Raw genomic sequence first — 20,744 nt, forward strand, 5'->3', positions numbered from 1 at the left:
GTGTGAAGGACCACATATTTGGTCCCAGAGAGGGAATAACCACTGAGCTTGAAACGATCACCGGCCGAGACTTAATGGCGGAAACGTCATGCGGGTTGAAATTTTCCGTTGCTGTAAGTGGAGCCAGCTATGTATGATAATAATAATAATCGTAATATGAGTTCTCCTGGAAGGAACTTCAACACAGGAGTCCATTAGGCCCATCAAAGCCTGTGCTATTGGTACGGTTGTTGCTACGGTTGCTACGCTATTGCTACGGTTGTTTTTCGGTGCTCTATCCCTTTAAATGCTGCGCATCAAGCTAAAAAGCAGCTCGTACTATTTTAAAAGTCTTTGGCATGACTGGGCCGAGGTTCAAACCACCGACCTCCCAGAAACAGAGCAGGTGCTCTTACTATTCCACCACCGAGTCTGGCTCAAATGGATGTTCAAGCTGTCTTGCTGTCAGGCACGACAGATGCATCACTCGCAATAACATTCCCATTACTAAAGGCGTGTGTTATCATGGAGTTGAACCTGGTGCCCATTTTTGCTGACTTCCCATCCAAACTAAGTAATGAATACGCAATTCCCCGAAACACCGCACTACCTACCATATGGAGGATTCATTTTTATGCGTCTTGGACAAGGTGCGTGGAATAATAACCTTGAACTGTGTACCAAGTGAATGCACATTTTACTGGGATTCGGTTCCAGATTTGGTGTGCTGGTTGCTTCATTACTCTGAGGTGTGGCAAGGGAACTGATCCAATGGTCCTGTTTTTATTTTAAGGCGAGAACATGTGATTTGCAAGAGCACCGGCAGACAATTGGCTCCTCTTTTTGAAAGGCACCATATAGTTTATAACACTTCACAATCAAGACGTCATGCTTCAAAGCACCGAGACGACAGTTTGTTGTTATTGAATTCAAATTTGCCAGAAGGAAAATTGCAAGTCTGCTCCTGGCTTTTTGGGGCAGTTTGATAATGCCATTTAACCAGGAGAAGTTATGGTCGATGCTTACAGGCCCAGGGGTATTGGAAATTTTATTTCTGGAAGCCATGTTTTGATTTGTGATTTGGTGAGCTGACCTTTCAATCATGCGTGCATGTGTGTGGCCATGGATATTGGTAATTCAGGCTTGCAAAATCAACCTTGACCCTCATTCCTCTACTGGGAGCGCACGGAGTCGTGTTCGTTTTCCTAACAGAGGAACATGCCGTGGGCACATTGCGCTACATCAAACTATATTATGAACTCTTCTTTGCGTCCATACAGGTAGGAACCATGACCATCACGTTTTGCTTTCTCGATTTCACAGGTTCCATGTTTGCTATGATTTAATTTTGGTGTCACGATTCCTTCATGTTTCTGAACGAGGGATGCTCAAGTTTGTTTGTCTACACATTTTTTTTGCAATGTCCTACTGAATGTGATCTGGGATTTTTATTTGCTATGGGGAATGTGCCTGCCATTTCCTTTTTATAGGCATTATTTCATTCCTCATCTCAACTAGTTATCTAAGGGTATTTAAGTATCAACCATGCAGTGTGAATTATCGGCACATGTAGACACGACCAGGTGGGGCAAGCAGATTACCTCCTCCCTCTATGTCGGACGTTTGTATGCCAAATGGGTTTGTACCAACATTCCAATAGTGGTATCGTAAATCTTTTGAAACGAGCTTTCTCGATAGGTTTCAGAAACTTAGTATCAAATTCTTAAAATGGCTGACTATATCTGGATTTTAACTCACATCCACTGGAATGCCAGTCCAGTGTCCAAAACACATGGTCACCATCCCCACTGCATGTCTTATTCTGGTTTCTTAGTTAATATTTTGATAACCGTAACAAAGTGAAAAATGTTCGTTTTTCAAGGTTGATAAAATGTATTGTTTTATAAATTACGAGCGAGGTACCCATGCTACGCACGGGTGAGAAGCCAAAAGCAAACAAACAATGCGGAAACGGTGAATGCTAAACCAGGGAACCGATAAATTCCTTCAGTCGAACGACAGACATGGACAGCAGGTTCGTGAAGGACTTGCACAAAAACGTGCCCGTCTGAATGGTTCTATCCCCAGTTAATGGCGAATCTGCATATGGCGAATCAGCGAATGTCACGATTAGGCAGTAGAAACCCTCATGTCATTTCCTCATTCATATTTAAACTCAATATCTCTATTTTCATTCCAAACAGCATCATTCCAATAATACATTAATACTATAACAAAATACCGTGGTAAATCACGATTGTATCGAGATATTATCAAACCAGATCATTATCGTCATGTGTTCACCTCCGGATTCGGGGCAGGTTCGTGTCGAGTTAATTTCAAAATCATAATTTCATTGAGGAATTTATGAAACCTCCTACCTACCTCACAACATCCGCTGGGATCCCAAAACGTTCCACAGGAGGTTTGGCAGGACTAGCCCCAAAACTGAGGGGGTAGTTTGGGGATGGACGGACGGACACTCCTGTTTTATAATATAAATTAGCTCACCTGGACTTTAGTCCGGTGAACTTATGCGATCAAGCAGTGTCTTTAGGTATAAGTCAGTGAGTGAGTGAGTCCGTAAACACTTCGGTCATTATATCACTTGAACCAAACGCACGCTTTTGATGAAACTTGGCCACAAGCTTCATATCTGATGCCTAACGAAGGTGGATTGACCGCATCAAAATCTGCGCTCATTGTGGGGGTCGATCAAATATAATTGGCAGGTGTGGAGGAGAATTGGAGGAACAAGAGTTGAGGGGGACCACAGGTTTAGCAACAACAAAGGTCTTGATATGATTTCTTGATTGAACTTCTATTTTGCTGAATTAAATGTGGATTAAGCACAGCAGTGGTTTTGGTGACAATGTCTGATATCTGAACCATGTTTTGACGTGTGCTCTGCAGGGACTTCTTGTTGCTGTTCTCTACTGTTTTATCAACAGCGAAGTGAGTGGCATATGTGTGCGCTCATTAACTGCCCCGAGAGATGTGCAACGCTTCACTGAAATTATATCTTTACACTCTTAAAGCTTGTAAACTTGGTGTATTTACTCATAGACAGGCATGGCTATGGAGAATATAAGTTTATTTGTTTTGGGTTTATAAATGTACCATGATGAGAGGGGAAGTTGACGTAGTGATGTTGCGCTCATTTGAGGACATTTGGCACTCTTTCAAAGTGTCACGATGATTCGACATGCTATGTGGGCTTCGTCTCTCTGTAAAAGCGGATATTTAAAAATAAAAATTTTTGTATACAAGATCGAGGCTCATGAAAGAGCTAACATTAATCACACAAAAAGTCAAACCGACACATAAAACATATAATAAGGGGAGCGGTAGAGAAGATGGGGAGAGAGAGGTGGAAGGACACAAACACAACATTTGAGAGCAGGGACATCGAGAAATCTGTGGGAGGGAGAGGGCTTGGCGGGAGGAAGCATGGGATTGGGGGTGGGGGGGGGGGGGGTGGGGGAGGTATAAAACATATGGACACTGCAAGGGCTTCCAGGAAAGAAGTTGGAATTTCAAAAAAAGTGGATCTGGGGTGAATTAGCGGGGGTAGAAAAGATCAAGGTTTTGGATGGGGGAAGATAAGAGATGATGGCAAACAGCTGTTTTAAAGACCTGGAGGGAGGAGTGGGATTGAAGGGAGTGGGGGAGTTTGTTCCAGAGGCGGGAGAAAAGAGGAATGAAAGAGCGAGGGTGAGCAGAGAGCCCAGATTTTGGCAGTTTAACCATAAGAGGGTTGCTGGCAGATTTTGTGCGACCTGTAGGAAAATTTGGGGGACAGAGCACAGAGAGAGCTGGGGGAGCAAGGCCGGAGAGGAGTCGGTAGAAGACAGAAAGACCACCAACCTGCCTGCGGTGAGTGAGTGAAAGGCCCTCGGAGTTAGCTCCATCACCGGAGATTCCAATGATTCTGAAAGCATTGGTTTCAACAGCGTGAAGCCGAGCTAGGTGTGAGGGAGAATAGTATTCCATTGAGCTGCGGATGAAAGCCTTGTATGTGGCGAGGAGCTCAGGTGTGCCAAGGAAGGACTTCGCACGACGGAGGATGCCCAGTCGGCGACTGGCTTTGGAGGCCAGCTTGGAAATGTGGTTTTCCCAGGAAAGATCATGGCAGATAGTGAGACCCAAAAGCTTGAGCGACAGAACTTCTTGGAGAGGATTGTTGAGAAAGTAGATGGGAGGGTTGTCCAGTCGGTCTTTTCGGAGAGACATAGTAAGAGTGTGAGATTTGTCAGGATTGAAAGACATGTTCCACTTGTTTGACCAGTCTGTGATTTTGTCCAGGTCTTCAGAGAGTGAGGAGGCTGCAGACTGCCGATCTGAGGGATGAAGAATGGAGCAGCAGAGTGTGGAGTCATCAGCAAAGAGATAGAGAGGATTTTCCAGAGAGTCGGAGAGATCATTGATGAAGACCAGAAAAAGCACAGGGCCCAGAACACTGCCTTGGGGAACTCCAGCCTGAACAGGAAGGGGAGATGAGAGAAATCCATTCAGGGCCACACGTTGACTATGACCAGAGAGGAAGTCCACAAGCCATGCATTCGGGATTTCCATGGATACCATAGGAGGAGAGTTTGGTGAGCAGAGCTGGGTGCCAAACCGTATCGAAGGCACGTGATATGTCAAGGGAGACAGCTCTGATTTTCTGTTTGGCATTGTGGACCAGTGGACCACCATCCATTGTTGGGACAGCAGAAGCAGCATGTCCAGAGTAGAATGACCTTGTCTGAATCCAAATTGATGATCTGAGATCAAGCCATTGGAGAAGAGGAAGGATTTGATATCCGAAGCAAGGATGGATTCCATGACTTTGCTGATAATTGGGAGCAGGCTGATTGGTCTGTAGTTGCAAGGATCTGTTTTTGCACATTTTTTGTATAAAGCGTTGATGTTTGCTGATTTCCAATATGCTGGCAGATGACCTTGAGGAAAAGAGAGGGTGAAAGAAACAGAGAGAGGGTGAGATAGAGCGGAAGAGCAGGATTTTAGGATCCGTTGGCTGATGCCGTCTGGTCCAGTTGCAGAATCAGAGTCTAGGTTTGACAAAAACTTCTCCACCTTGTCAGGAGAGAAGGACACAGAGTCCAGGAGCAGTTGGGGTCGACTGGGTAAGGTGGGTACAGAGAGAGATGGGTTTGGGACACAAAAATTTTTAGGCAAACACAGAGTTGAGGCATTCGGCTTTGTTACGTGCGATGTCAACTGTGTAGCCATTTGAGGTAAGGGAGGGGATGGAGGGGGAACAAACACCAGAAACGGATTTGACCAGACGCCACCAGGATTTGGAGGAAGGAGATAGGTTTGATTGTTCATTCTTGAGTGTGGAGAGATCGTGCTTCCTGGCACGCCTGAGGGCAGATACACACTTGTTCCGAGCTTGATGGAAGGAACTGAGATTGCCTTCAGTTGGATTAGCCTTCCAAGAGGCAAAGGCAAATTGTTTCATGGCAACTGCCTTACCACAATATTCAGTGTACCATGGACGGGAGGAAGGGTAAGACAACTGAAGACGAGATGGGATAAATCTGTGCATGAGAGAGAGCAGTTTGCTTTGGAAGAATTCCCAGGAAGAATTGATGTCAGAGGCAGTAGAGATGGGAGACCAGTCCAGATGATTGATGGCTGCTTGAAGAGCCTGAGTGAAAACAACTAGAAAAGTCAGCCTGAGTGAAATGCCAGACTCCTCGACACTGAGGAGGCTCTCTGAGAATGGCCAGAGAGATGTCCACTTTAACAAGCACATGATCAGAAGAACCGATTGGAGCAGAAGAAGAGCGGCAGACCTTTGCAGGGAAGTTTGTCATAACCAAGTCTAGAAGAGAAGATACTCCATTGACTGAGATCCGTGTCGGGAAATTGACAGATTGTGTCAGTCCCAATGAGTCACAGAAGTCCTTTGCTGAGGTGCCATGGCTGGTGAGAGAGGAACCCACACCCAGCCAGCTGGCATGATGACATTTGAAGTCGCCACATATGAGTAAGAGATAGTTGGGATGAGTGGCTAGAAGTTTGTCCATGTTGTCAGACAGCGAAATGTAAATGGAGTCATCATTGTTTGGAGGACGGTGCAGAACACATATGAACAAAAGGTGGGAGTGAAGAGGAAGCCGTAGCCAGATGTCCCCCTGAGGGTGAGGTGGAGAGAGGGCAGTGCAAGGAGAGTGAGGAAGACAGTTTTTGATAAAGATAGCAAGCAACCCCACCACCAGGACGAGGCTCAGGTCTGTCATGCCGGAGGAGGGAGTAACCAGGAAGAGATATTAAGGAATCAGAGACATCTTGAAGGAGGAAAGTTTCTGTTAAGCAGATCAAGTCTGGATTGTCAGAAGCAACCTGAATGGAGAGATCAATCAGGTTTGAGCGAAGGCCCCGGATGTTTGAGGTCCATACCGTTAATGAAGAGAGAGGGGGAGCATCGGGTGCAGGACAGGGGAGGGGAGTGGTAGGGTAAGATGAAGGATGAGAGGGGGAGGTAGGGAGAGCAGTTGATTGTGTGTCAAAGATTACAGAAGAGTTACAAGAAAGGGAAGGATGAGGAGGACGAAAGGTTTGATGGTGATGGGATGAGGCACAGTGAGGGGTTGTTTGAGGAGGGTTGAGGAAAGTAGAAGGTTGGGGGAGGTGGAGTTATGAGATAGAAGGGAGACGAAATGGGGAGGAGGCAGCTTTGAGGAGGAGGGGGGAGTGGGGAGAATTGGAGGGGAGGGGTTGGGGGGGAGTTTTGAAGGGGAGGGGCAAGGGGCGAGATTGGGAGGGGAGGGGGAAGGGGGAGTTTAGAAAGTGGATGATTAATGAAAGACGAGCATTGATAACAAATTGGGTTCATTGTGATTTTCAAGTCAGAGATCCGTTTAAGAACGATAGAGGAGGGGTGGAATGAAAGTAAGTTTAGAGCATGTAGTGAGGAAGAATATTGTAAGAGATAGAATTTTTTTTTTTTGAAATGGAATGAGTTGAAGAGGAAATTGAAAAGAGCCTTTTAAATAGGAAGAAAAAGAGCGTGTTGTAATTTACCACTGAATAAAACACTGCAGGGGAAAGTTTAAACATATTTAAATAATATTTCAACAGAACCGTGAAGAACAATATTATATTCACAAAATACCAACGGGGAGAGGGCCTACAGGGACAACCACAAGTCACGTGAACAGGGCAAAAGGTGGAAGACAAGGAGATAATGGGGGCGGGGCGACACAGCGCACGTGGACAGAAGCACATGAAACAGCACACGTGGAGCTAAGGAAATAAATGTTTTGGGGTTTTTTGGGGGGGTTTTGGGGGGGGGTAGGGGGGGGGGCAATTTAAAACGTTAGACAAAGAGTAGATGTTCGGGGGAGAAGGGAAAAATCTAAGAACCAAGCAAAACTCGAAGTAAGGAACTTAAGTTAACAACTACCGATGGGGGTAGCCTCAGGGTACAAGCCCGCACACGCGGAGAAAACAGAACACGATTAATTAATTACGAGTTACAGGAAATTCAAACCAAAACTAACTAGAAACAAACAATAACGCATCGACGATGAAATAAGGAGTGGAAATTTGACAAACACACGAATGGAAAAATAACTTCACTTTTGATGCCCGGAGAGAACAAAAGTCGCCACGTCGATCAAGAAACCGGAAGCGGAAATTTTGAAAACCGGAATTTGAACGAGCATTGCAGATGTTTGCTATTTCTACAGGTACAGGCGGAGTTCCGGCGTCACTGGCACAGCTGGAGATCAGAACGAACACGTAATCGGCGATCCAGCAGCGTCCGACCGTTGAAGACGACCACCTGTAACGAACGAAGTCAAACTCATGGAGAACGTACAGACAGCACCGATGTCTGAGCAAATGAACACGGAATATAATTGCTAATCGAGGCTGGACTGTTGCCCTATCACCTGGACCTGAGGACCACCATGTCTCGGGATTTCTGTAGCCTCCCGGAGGTTTCATTGGTCTGTGGATGTTGAAACTTTATTTATACTGAAACCCTCTAGCCATTCCTTTATTCCCCACACACAAATGGGATAAGAAATTATTTTTCATCCACAATCATCTATGTTTGTTTGTTTTCTCTTCAGGTCTTTTTTGGCCTTGTCAGACCAAGTTGAAGCCTAGCCCAGCTCTTCCTGAGCGTATTTATTGCTACCTGTATAAAGAACAAGATCAGCAGGCAACTATCAGGGATGCCTCTTCGCGGTGGTTGTATTTCCCAACACAAGTCAGGGGCCAAATCTTCCCCATTCTTCCCTGTTGCCTGGATTCGTCAGGGCAGCTTGGTCATGGTCAGAGTGCTGATCGGACCCCATGCACCGGCCCTTTCCATCTTGTCTCTGCCTCTCTCTCTCTCCCTCTATTTCTATCTCTCTCTCTCTCTCTCTCTCTCTCTCTCTCTCTCTCTCTCTCTCTCTCTCTCTCTCTCTCTCTCTCTCTCTCTCTCTCTCTCTCTCTCTCTCTCTCTCTCTCTCTCTCTCTCGATCTCTCGATCTCTGGGTCGCTCCTGCAAGATCAATCGGCTGTCTCCGTGTTGCAGGTTTGTTCGAGAGAACTGTCTGGGGCTATACAACAAGAACAACAACAACAACAAGATCAGCAGCAATGAGGTTCACTCCTTGATTAAAACACAACTCCTGTCAATTAATTGCTGCAGAGCCAAGTTTGTGATCACCCACCATGTCAGGAGTTTTTTTCTTCAACATTACCACAACAGTTTAGAATAGGAACTTCCTGGAATCCCATTCCGTACCAAGGATATACTTCGTAATAAAATGCAGAAAGCTGAAGTTTAAGCAAGCACAACCATCAATCTGAACAAACTTCAAAAATACAACACATAACTGAAAATGTGAAATGGAACATTTTATTTTTTACTTTACGCTCCCGTGGACCTGCGCTATAGGGGATGAAATGTTAAATTCTTTTAATAACTCATGTTGTGATGGTTCTTGCAATGCTGCTTGGTGGTTTATTCTGTTTTTACATATTTAATTGCACTTTCGATAGGTTTAAACCTCTTTGTGCATTGGTAATTGTGACGTCACGACAGTGTTTATTGAGTAACAGAGTGCTTCGTTGGATTACCCTCACTGGCATGGGTTTGATTACCATGGTTGCTTGGCAGACATTTCCACATCCTGTGATGGAGTAACGACCTGTCCAGATTTTGTTGTTCGTCATGGAAATGTTCACAACTCGTCATGTGCAACTCAATGCTGTCAATAGTACAGGCTACCACTATCTCCACCACTATCCACTTACTACATGATACTAGACTTGCATTTCTTTATTCTGGCCATATTGTAAGTCACCACGACAAAGATTTATTTATTTTCTTGAGCACCGTGCATGACAGGTGAATATTATTTCAAAGGCAAGTCAGTGGGGATTGCTTGAAGTTATGATATGGATCATCGAGATTATTTTACCTAAAAGGTTCATCCGGTTAGGATTGGGGGGCAGGGGTGGTGGTAACTTTAAATTATGATTTCAAAAAGGGGGGCGATCGGTTGAGGAAAAGGGGCAGATAACTGAAAGAAGATTGGGGGAATTGGGGAGGAGAGGATGACATGTTGATTTTTGAAGTGGGGGAAGATCAAAAATTCCATTGCTTTGCATATGTAATATGTGGATTGCCATGAAAAGACAAGGCGTCCCATTTTCAATCTTGAATAGGTAGCGTCCCCTAGTGAAGCAATCCGCCAATATACAGTACAATTAGATAGTAAGGTTAATTCAATATAAAAATGCAATGTATCCACCAGGAAATCGTGCAGAGACCTAGAGCTCACAGGCTGGTTTGGCGTCCACCTGACGAGAGCACCTTTCAGTGTCAAAAAGGCAAAATTGCAATTTGCTAGGTACCCTCATTGACCGCTGCAGCAAGAGTTACAGGTGGAAATGTGTCATCAGATGTGACTCAGCACAACATGCTTAAGTCCAAATGTTAATGCAAAAGAATCATGGCTGTGGCCTCTTTTGAAAATCAGTGCGCACATGCATGTGTATTTTCATACACCTGGAGGCTTTGCGTATACCTTTACAGTGCCAATGGTGAAGACAGGATTCGGCCTCGAATGACATTGCTCCGGCCAAGTGTTGTTATGATGTCCCTTTGCTGTTTCCATTCCCACGGTGCTACATTTCCAGCACTTCAAAGAGAGTTGTGAAACTCAGCTTGCTGGGTCAATTACAACTTGTCCCATTGCTGAACACACCACTTTCACACACACCAAGCACAGATCTTCTGTGGTGAATCAGGGGCCATCTACATATTACATACATAAAAATGGTGGAACTCTTGAGTCCTCCAACTCCTCTGCACCTCTTATGTCCAATACACCCTTTTCCTGACAATCTCCTCCTAATAGCTCCTTGTCCTCCTCATATCCTATATCTTTGATGTGATTTGCCATAGATGTGACCTTTTTACAATCGACATGACCATTGCATACTGCCCCTTGTGTGTGTGTGTGTGTGTGTGTGTGTGTGTGTGTGTGTGTGTATATAGGGGTCCATGCCACTTTTTATGGAGATTTTCCCTGATCCTCCCCCAACCAATTCCTTTTTAATGTGTACCAAGATGTCGAACTCTGGGTAAGATCACGTGAAGTTTTAAATCCTAAATCATCACATTTTGATGCTTGCATATTTGTCCAGTTAAGTTTTTTTTTTTAGCAATTTGTGATTTTCAAGTAGTAGTGAAGAACCCATCCTTAAGGAGAGGTTAATTCCCCCAGAAAAGGTATATCAGTATAACAAGCAAAACAAAGCGACACTTCTCAAATTATATTCAGTATGATTTGTGCAAATAGGAAATGTAATTGAATTCCATGAAATTGCATTTTGTTGAAAGGTTCTGCTCGAGATAGCTTGTTGTGGGGCTGTGGGGACTAATATAACAGGGGGGAGTAATGTTTTTTTCCACTCCAACTGAATATTTTTCTCGATGTCAATGCATAAACTTCTCAGATACCGCAATTTGTTCAAATTTATAGAGGAAACCATCGACTGCATGGTCCTTGAAAAACTGTTTGATTACAGGAAGGAAGTTTCCCATTCTCTCCCTTTTACTATGAAGAAAAATACCAGTATCAAAGCTAAGACTTGACTTACATCACATGATCTGCAAAAACCCATTGTCACTGACCGTTGCCATCGTTACCATTGTTACCTAAAACCCCAATTAAGGGGTTGGGATGTATTTTTAATTATATAATATATTCGATGGTCAATACGAAGATATTTGAGGAACTTGGACACAGGAGGGGGCCATTTGGTCCATCATGTCTGTGCTTCATCCAAACTCCATCAATTTCAATCGATCTATCCATTCATCGTCTATGATACGAAACCCAACCTGAAACTAAATATGCTGTGTTATGTCAAAATAGAACACAGGAACAGTGATCCAAACCTTCAATTAAACTCAAACTATTTATGCCGTCACAATGCAGCAGTACTTGCACTAGGTGCATAATGGCACCATGGTTCCGGTTCCGGTACTTGAGCTTTGGTCGTGCTGATTTTCGCTTCTGCCGACTTACTCAAAGACGACTTTTCTAGTTGTTTTTGTCACGTTTTACTGTTATTTTGCCTGTCTCCATGTTTACTGTGTGCTTTTTTCAGAGAATTCAGCAGACTTTTCATACCAGGTTATTTGAGGCCTAACGTTTCCTAGTTTGTCTCCACGATCGCTTTTTATTGTTTTCTCTCTATTACCTTCAGACCCTTTATTTTCTCCTAAATCCCCTAACCTCTCATTCAATTGCTCCCAATTATACCCCCTGTTTAACTGTTTTTCTCTTTACATTTCCCACTGATTTGGAAGGTTTTCACCATGCATCTTCACATTATTTTCTTCAACCTTTTGCTTTACTCTATCTATCCCTCTTCAACCTAACCTTAAAAACAAGGTAATTGCTTCCACCATACCAACCAACTGCTTATACATCTCCATGATTTACCTAGACCTAGAGGGTCTTCACGGTGCCTTTTAAAATGTTTCAACTTCCTCTTTCTTCCATGCTGAATTCTCTATTCCATTATAATTCATTCCTCTTTTTCCCCTTCAAAAGGCTGCTTTCAAATCATTCCACCACTTCCATTTCTTCATTTCCACATTCTCTTCACTCGCCTTTATTCCAACCCTTCCTCTAACATTCCAACCCTTCAAAACCATTTGCTCCTCGCAGTGCCTCCTCTTGTTCTCATTACCCAACCTACTCTAATCCTTCCTCTCATCCTGCCTCCTCTGTTAGCAAGACTAACATCTCCTCTGATGACCCAAACAGTCTGGTGTTTAACATCTGTGTGCTCCATTCCAAACTTACAGATATCTCACTCTCTCAATCAGTACACTCATTCCTCAACATCTCCCTCATGCTCTTCTTTCCTCGCCTCACCCGTCCCCCTCCTCCCATGCCTTCAAATCTTGTTCCTCCCCCTGCCCGGTCCCATCTTCAACATACCACTATCCAGTCTCATCCTCCCCTCTCCCCACCATCTCTCATCATCTCCCATCCCTCTCAAAGCTTTCCTCTCACCCCTCTCCTAAGCTCACCGTGCACCTGTCTTCCTAAAATCTCCCCCCTCACGCTTATGCCTATTATCTCACTACTCCGCTTCAAATCTCCCACTTGCCCCCCCCCTTCCCCCCCCCCTCTGTAATTGTTGCCCATCACACATCCACAAAGCTGCTTCCTTACCCCACTCTTTCTCCCAACTCTTTTCTCTACCTCCTCCAATCTTCTACTTCCCCCTGACCTCTCTCATATTATGCCTCACTGTTCCTCATCCCATCACCACCTAGCCTTTTGTCCTCCTCCTCATCCTGCCCTCTTTCCGAACACTTTTGCAATCTCCAACACACTGTACACAGCTCTACCTACCTCCCCCTCTCCTCCCTCGTCTTATCCTCCACCCCCCACCGTCCCCTCTCCCCACTGTCCCCTCTCTTGTTCCCAACACCTCCTCCTCTCCCACTCTTCCTTAATGGTACGGACCTCAAATATCATAAACATCCTCAAACATCAAATACATACTTGATGGTATGGACCTCAACTGGCATGATGACAATTTTAATTGCCTTAGCTCAAACTTGACAGTTCTCTCCATACTGGTTGCAACTGACAAACTAGACATAATCTCTTTAACAGAAACCTTCCTCCTTCAATACATCTCTTCCTCCTTAGTATCTCTCGCTTGTTACTCCCTCCTCCAGTATGATAGACCTGAGCTTCGTTCTGATGGTGCAGTTGCACTCTTTATCAAAAACGCCATTCCACACTCTGCCCTCACACCACCACACACCCAGGAGTACATCTGGCTACGGCTTCCCCTTCACTCCCACCTTTTGTTTATATGTGTGCTGTACTGATTTTGACTCCATCCAAACAGTGATGACTCCATCTACACCTTGCTTGCTGACAACATGGACCACTTTCTATCCACTCACCCCAACTCTCTCTTCCTCATGTGGCAATTTAAATTGTCATCATGCCAGTTGGCTGGGTGTGGGCACCTCTCTCACCTGCCTTGGCACTTCAACAACAAAGGACTTCTGTGACTCATTGGGACTGATACAATTTGTCAACTTCCCGACGCGGATCTCAGTCAACAGTGCATCATCTGTTTATGACCAACTTCCCTGCAAATGTCTGCCGTTCATCTGATCATGTGCTTGTTAAAGTGGACATCTCTCTGGCCGTTCTCAGAGAGCCACCTTAGTGCCGACGAGTCTGGCATTTCACTTAGGCTGACTGGCACAGTCTTCAAGCAGCCATCAAACATCTGGATTGGTCTCCCATCTCTACTGCCTCCGATATCAACTCATCCTGGGAATTCTTCCAAAGTAAACTGCTCTCTCTCATGCACAGATTTATCCCATCTCATCTTCAGTTGTCATACCCTTCCTCCCGTCCATGGTACACTGAATCTTGTGGTGAGGCAGTTGCCCTGAAACAACTTGCCTTCTCCTCATGGAAGGCAAATCCAACTGAAGGCAATCTCCATTCCTTTCACAAAGCCCGGAACAAGTGTGTGTCTACCCTAAGGAGAGCCAGGAAACAATATCTCTCCACTCTCAAGACTGAACTCTCAAACCTGTCTCCCTCCTCCAAATCCTGGTGGCGTCTGGTCAAATCTGTTTGCGGTGTTTCTTCCCCTTCCATCCCCTCCCTTACCTCAAACGGCTACACAGCTGACACTGCACGTGAAAAAGCTGAATGCCTCAACTCTGTGTTTGCCTCAAAATTTTGTGTCCTGAACCCATCTCTCTCTGTACCCACCGTACCCAGTCGTACCCAGCTGCTCCTGGACTCTGTCCTTCTCTCCTGAGACAAGGTGGAGAAGTTTCTGTCAAACCTCTACTCTGATTCTGCAACTGGACCAGATGGCATCAGCCCACATGTCCTAAAAAAAAACTTGCTCTGCTGCTCTATCACATCCTCTCTCTATTCTCTTCACCCTCTCATTTGCTCAAGGTCATCTACCATCTGCTTGGAAATCAGCCAACATCACCGCTTTACATAAAAAGGTGCAAAAACAGATCCTTGCAACACCAGACCAATAAGCCTGCTCCCAATAATCAGCAAGGTCATGGAATCCATCGTAGCTTCTGATATTAAATCCTTCCTTTTCTCCAATGGCTTGATCTCAGATCATAAATTTGGATTCAGACAGGGTCACTCTACTCTGGACATGCTGCTTCTGCTGTCTCAACAATGGATGGAGGTCCTCAATGTCAAACAGGAAATCAGAGCCATCTCCCTTGACATATCTCATGCCTTCGATACGGTCTGACACCCTGCCCTGCTCACCAAACTCTCTTCTTATGGTATCCATGGAAACCACCACGCATTACTTGCAGACTTCCTCTCCAGCGCAGTCAACGTGTGGCCCTGAATGGAATTCTCTCATCTCCCCATTCCTGTCCAGGCTGGAGCTCCACAAGGCAGTGTTCTGGGCCCTGTGCTTTTTTGGTATTCATTAATTATCTCTCCGACTTTCTGGAAAATCCTCTCTATCTCTTTGCTGATGACTCCACTCTCTGCCGCTCCATATCTCAACCTTCATATCGGCAGAGCGCAGCCTCTTCACTCTCTGCAGACCTGGAAAAAATCACAAACTCATACAAGTGGAACATGTCTTTCGATCCTGACGAATCTCACTTTGTCTCTCCAAAAGGACCATCCGGAAAACCCCTCCCATCTACTTTCTCAACAATCCTCTCGAAGAAGTTCTGTCACTCGAACTTTTGGGTCTCACTATCTTCCATGATCTTTCCTGGGAAAACCACATTTGCAAGCTCGCCTCAAAAGCCAGTCGCCGATTGGGCATCCGCCATCGTGCGAAGTCCTTCCTTGGCACTACTGAGTTTCTCACCACATGCAAAGCTTTCCTCCGCAGCTTGATGGAATAATGCTCTCCCCCCTGGGCTGGTGCTCCTGCCTCACACCTAGCCTGACGTCATGCTGTAGAAACCAAGGCTTTCAGAATAATTGGTATCTCCCGAGATGAAGCTGGTTCTGAGGGACTTTCTCTCTCTCACCACAGGCAGGTTGGTGGTCTTTCTGTCTTCTACCGACTCCTCTCTGGCCTTGCTCCCCCTGCTCTGTCTGTGCTCTGTCCCCCAATATTACTTTAGGATGCACAGGATCTGCCAGCAACCCTCTTCTGGTGAAACTGCCAAAATCAAGACTCTGCTCACCTCCATTCCTTCATACCTCTTTTGTCCCGACTCTGGAACAAACTCCCTCACTCTCTTCAATCCCACTCCTCCCTCCAGGTCTTTAAAACGACTGTTCACCACCATCTCTTGTCTTCCCTCTTCTAAAACATTGATCTTTTCCACCCCCCATTAATCCACCCCAAACTCAAGTCTTCAAATTGCTTGTTTTCTTTCCTGAAAGTCCCTGTATTGTCCATCTTGTTTATCCCATGTACTCCAGCCCTCTCTCTTCCACAGATCTCCTGATGTCTATGTTCACTACTGTTGTTGTGCTCCCCTCTCTTTGCCCCCTCTTACGTCCTGTTCCCTTTGTTTTATGTTCTGTGTGTTATCTCTTACACAAGCCTTGACAAAGTATACAAAAAAGTGGGAATAAAAATAGAATTGTTAATTGTAGCACAAAATAAACGGTTTGCATTGTCAGCACAAGAGAATAAAAGCATTGGAATAAAATGGTTAGTTGTCCACCATAAGGGATCACAAGGTGCTGACGTTTTGGGCTTTAACCTTTGTCTGAGCAGAAGACAGCTGCGAAGCGTTCAGAGAGCTGAAGGGCAAAGTCCCCGAGGAAGGGTAAAGTTTGGAAAGTCAGCGCCTTGTGATCCTTTATGGCGGATAACTCTTCCTTTTTAACACTTATTTTGTATACCGGTAATATAAAGCAGGAGTGTATGTCTGTTCGTCCCCGAACTACTCGATCTGTTTTGGGGCTGGACTCGCCAAGCTCTCTGTGGGACTTTATGGGGTTCCAGCAGGTGTCCTAAGGTGGGTGGGAGGTTTCATAAATGTCTCCATACAATTATGATTTTGAGTTTCCACCCAGACAATACTGCTCCCTATCCGCATGTAAACACATTCAGGAGTTCTGCATTCCAGTTTCGCCGTCTATTGCGCATGGAAACATTCGCTGGTTCAGTAATATCTTGATACAATTGAGATCTTGCATTTCCTCCCGAACGACGCCGCTCTTTCTCTGCTTGTAAACACATTTACGGTTTCGGCAATTTCTCAATCCAATTGAGATTCTCGGTTTCCACCCGTCAGGTGCCGCAAATTTTTTCTCACATTCGTAGATTCGGCATTTGCAGTTTCGCCATTGACCACGTATAGAAACATACGCAACATCTGGTGGGGTCAGCTGCAGTGAGGCTTTTGACCAAGTCCTTCACGAACCGGCTGTCCATGCCCGACGTTCGACTGTAGGGGTCACAATTTGGTCCATGGTTTGGCATTCCCCGTTTTTTGTCCAAGTCCTTCACCAGCCGGCTGTCCATGCCCGACGTTCGACTAAAGGTGTCACAAGAATGTGGAATTTATTGGTCCATGGTTTGGCATTCCCCGTTTTTTGTCCAAGTCCTTCACCAGCCGGCTGTCCAGGCCCGACGTTCGACTGAAGGTGTCACAAGAATGTGGAAATTATTGGTCCATGGTTTGGCATTCCCCGTTTTTTGTGCAAGTCCTTCACGAACCGGCTGTCCATGCCCGACGTTCGACTGAAGGTGTCACAAGAATGTGGAATTTATTGGTCCATGGTTTGGCATTCGTCGTTTCCGCATTGTGCGTTTCCATTTGGTATCCCACCCATGCGTACCTCGCTAGTGGTTACATAAAGCAGACTTTACTACACACTGTGACCTATTAGGCAGAGAGAGAATTAAAAATGGATGACGATGTTTCCAGGACGTGGTGATTGTCGAATTGAAGGTTGTTAGCATCATCATTGTGTTATATCATTACGTTCTTCCATGAAATTCCCAACACGTGTTAAAAGGAACCCCCCAACACTTGTTATTTTCAGTGTTCTTTGACCTAGAAGTTTGGAATCGCTCCAAACACCATATAATATATAACGTTTAATATTTTTGTGTTTAAACAGACAAAGTGCTTTTTGCTTGAACAAATGTTGTGTTGTTTGCGCAGCCAGAGAATAATGGGATTTAGAGGGGAGGGGGGGGGGGGGGGTGAACAATGAACCACGTGATGTGATCTGTTCATTGATGATCTACATTGTTGTGGTTGTGGGTGCATAGTTTGATTCTTTCTCATCAGCAAAATGTCCTGAAACGTTTGTTACGATGTCGATGTGTACGCATGATCTATCTCTGAACTGGATGTTTGTCTATGTTAAGTATTGTCCATGCATTCTAATTGATGACATATGGCATTGACACCGCTCCGGAGTGTGTTGTGGGTTTATTGTCTCTTTGACGCAGTTTAACACTTGTGCGTTTCTTGCTTGCTGTGTGTCGGTGTTTGTGTGTGAACTGTTCTGTGCACCTGTAATAAACCGTTTAAAATGCGAGACATGGGGAAGGGTTTGTTACATGAAGGTGGACGTGTAGGGATGTCGTGAGAGTGCAGGCTGTGTTGGTGCATGGGATGGGGTTATTTTCATCACTATACGGGGTGAGGAGGTACAGAGGGGGTGGTGGTGGGATGGGGTCGTTTTGACCTCTATAAAACGTTGAGGGGACAGGTACATTCGAACCAAGTGGTGTTCGTAAGTGTGAAAGTTTGTTGTTTGTAAGGTGGAAATGTCAATCCCGTTAGAAGATGCTTTTCTTTGCCATGGGAACCTCACTGTGCTTGGCTGGGCTGAAGGGGTGGGAGTGCCGTGCTCCGTGGTGCCACCTACAGGGTGCACTTTTCCGCCAACAAAGGTGGATGGAGGTTCTGTCTTCACCCCTGTCTGTCTGTTTGTCCGTTTGTGAACAAGATATCTCAAAAAGGTGTGGACGGATTCGGACGAGATTTGGCAGAGATTTGTGACGTGTCTAACAAGGACGAAATGATTCGATTTTGGTGTAGATTCGGATTCGGCTACTAGAATTTTAAAAAGTGATTCTTCACTATTGGGGGATAGGGCCAAAAACGATAAATAGCAGGATATCTCAAGAAGTTGTGGACGGATTTGGACGAAACTTGGTGGACCTGTTGGGTGTCCGACAAGGACGATTCGATTCGATTTTGGTGAAGATCTGAATATGGAATCGAATATGAGAATTATTTAATTTTTCAGTGATTCTTCACCATTGGGAGCTTGGGCCAAAAACGATACATAGCAGGATATCTCAAAAAGTTGGGGACGGATTCGGACGAAATTTGTTGGACAGGTTGTGTGTGTGACAAGGAAGAATCGATTCAATTTTGGTGAAGATCTGAAAATGGAATCGAATATGAGAATTATTTAATTTTTCAGTGATTCTTCACCATTGGGAGATTGGGCCAAAAACGATACATAGCAGGATATCTCAAAAAGTTGGGGACGGATTCGGACGAAATTTGTTGGACAGGTTGTGTGTGTGACAAGGAAGAATCCATTCAATTTTGGTGAAGATCCGGATCCAGATCCGGCCAGTAGAATTTCTTAAGTGATTCTTCACCATTGGGAGATAGGGCCAAATATGATACATAGCAGGATATGTCAAAAGTTGTGGACGGATGATTTTGATTAAATATGGTTCTGTATTGTGATTTTCTGGTCTACTCTGTTCTGCTGCATTCAAACTTCTGAAGTTCTTGTGACTGCGACGATAAAATGGTCGACGAGAGTTTTTAGCAATGTCAGCCTGGGACTGACGTCCGGCCATCATCTCATGAGCCTTCCTGCTGGCTTCCTCACTACGGCACATGTCCAGAGTACGTTGTAGCGTGAGATCTCTCTCAGCCATAAGCTGACGACGCACCTCTGAATCAGATATGCCAGTGATGATCCGAATAACAAACTGTTGTTCAACAGTTATGGTTGAGAGATCACAATTGGCAGCAATCTCCTTTAGTGCACAATAAAATGAGTCGAAGGTCTCTCCGTCCCCTTGGTGCCGCTCATGAAAATCCACCAGATCGTGGACGATGTGCCGCTGTCCTCGTAGATGTGCCTCGATGCTGGCGAGAACATCCCTGACAGAAAGTATGTCCGATGTGAAATCGAAGGCACATCGTCCACGATCTGGTTGATCTGGAACCGATGATCACACCCAGCGCTGCGCAGAATGTTCCTTTTTCCGACTACGCCATGTTAAAAGTTCAAGGAGGCAGAGATGAACATCTGAGTTTATTCAAACAACACAGTGACCGAACACGCGCAAGCCTTCGACGGCACAGCATCATCGAGCAACTGACTCCGCCTACCCGGAAACGGAAACAGGTTTACATAATACGTCATGCGTACCCAAAGGGTTTTGCAGTATCCAACAGAATACAAAACGTAAACTGTCCACCTGGCGGACGTATGCTCTCTACTGAGTGCCGTTCTAGTTACGTATGCAACAGGGCGGCCATTTTGACTTCCACCAAGCTGGACCTGTGATGATGTTGGAGAATCTTCTTCTTAAACGGGTACAATTATTCCCACGTTCTTGTGGGGTGGGATGGAGGAAGATTGGCACAAGTCTTTCACGAACCGGCTGAACAGGCGTGGTGTTTGACTAATGTTAGCGCAGGAATTTGTAATTTGTTCAGGATGCCGGGGATGGCTTGCCTACTCTTCACGGAGGGCACTGTTGAATCTTTAGCATCCACCAGCTCATGCTAGCAGATGGGACAACAGGTTTAACGTCCATTCGAGGGAGAGCACACCGCATGCATTGATAAATCTCCCAGGGGGCATTCAAAAATTATGTAACGCATGGGAGGGTGGGTGCATACCTCTATTCTCGGCCATCCTGCCAGCATATTGTTATGGTGCTGGGTTGGGGTTTATCACAAGGGGGCTTCTCTGACTCCTCCCGAACTCCGACCCATGAGGCCCCCGGCCCACCATTCACGGATAACTCTGCAGTTTGGTGGGTTGCTAGTCAACCACAGACGCCAAATTATATACCGATAAACCTGGCCAGGTCCTCGCCCTTCTGCGAAACGTTACCTTTCCGGTGAGATGGCGATGTCAATTGGGGCACGTATCCTCGATGCGTACTTGTCCACTTAATCAGGTACCGTTGAGCGGAACCGTCAAGTACGTACCGGTTAAATTACGGAGCCAATTGGTGGGGCAGAACTGCCCGGCTATTTAGACTATTACACACTGAAT

General features: G+C 45.3%; 1 protein-coding gene across 5 annotated transcripts in view; it reads left to right on the forward strand.

Annotated features, from left to right (window-relative positions):
• Nucleotides 1-18,017, forward strand: part of LOC137436743 (glucagon-like peptide 1 receptor) — a 131,284-nt gene extending 113,267 nt beyond the window's left edge. For all 5 annotated transcript variants that reach the window (XM_068130795.2, XM_068130794.2, XM_068130797.2 and 2 more), the window contains exons 12-14: nt 1,121-1,259; nt 2,893-2,934; nt 7,683-18,017. In XM_068130795.2, coding sequence (XP_067986896.1) covers nt 1,121-1,259; nt 2,893-2,934; nt 7,683-7,832 — 331 coding nt within the window. In that variant the 3' untranslated portion in view covers nt 7,833-18,017. The remainder of the gene's footprint in view (nt 1-1,120; nt 1,260-2,892; nt 2,935-7,682) is intronic.
• The last annotated feature ends 2,727 nt before the right edge of the window (nt 18,018-20,744 follow it).

Source organism: Myxine glutinosa, chromosome 11 (assembly GCF_964187855.1).
Source record: "Myxine glutinosa chromosome 11, kmMyxGlut1.1, whole genome shotgun sequence".
Taxonomy (NCBI): domain Eukaryota; kingdom Metazoa; phylum Chordata; class Myxini; order Myxiniformes; family Myxinidae; genus Myxine; species Myxine glutinosa.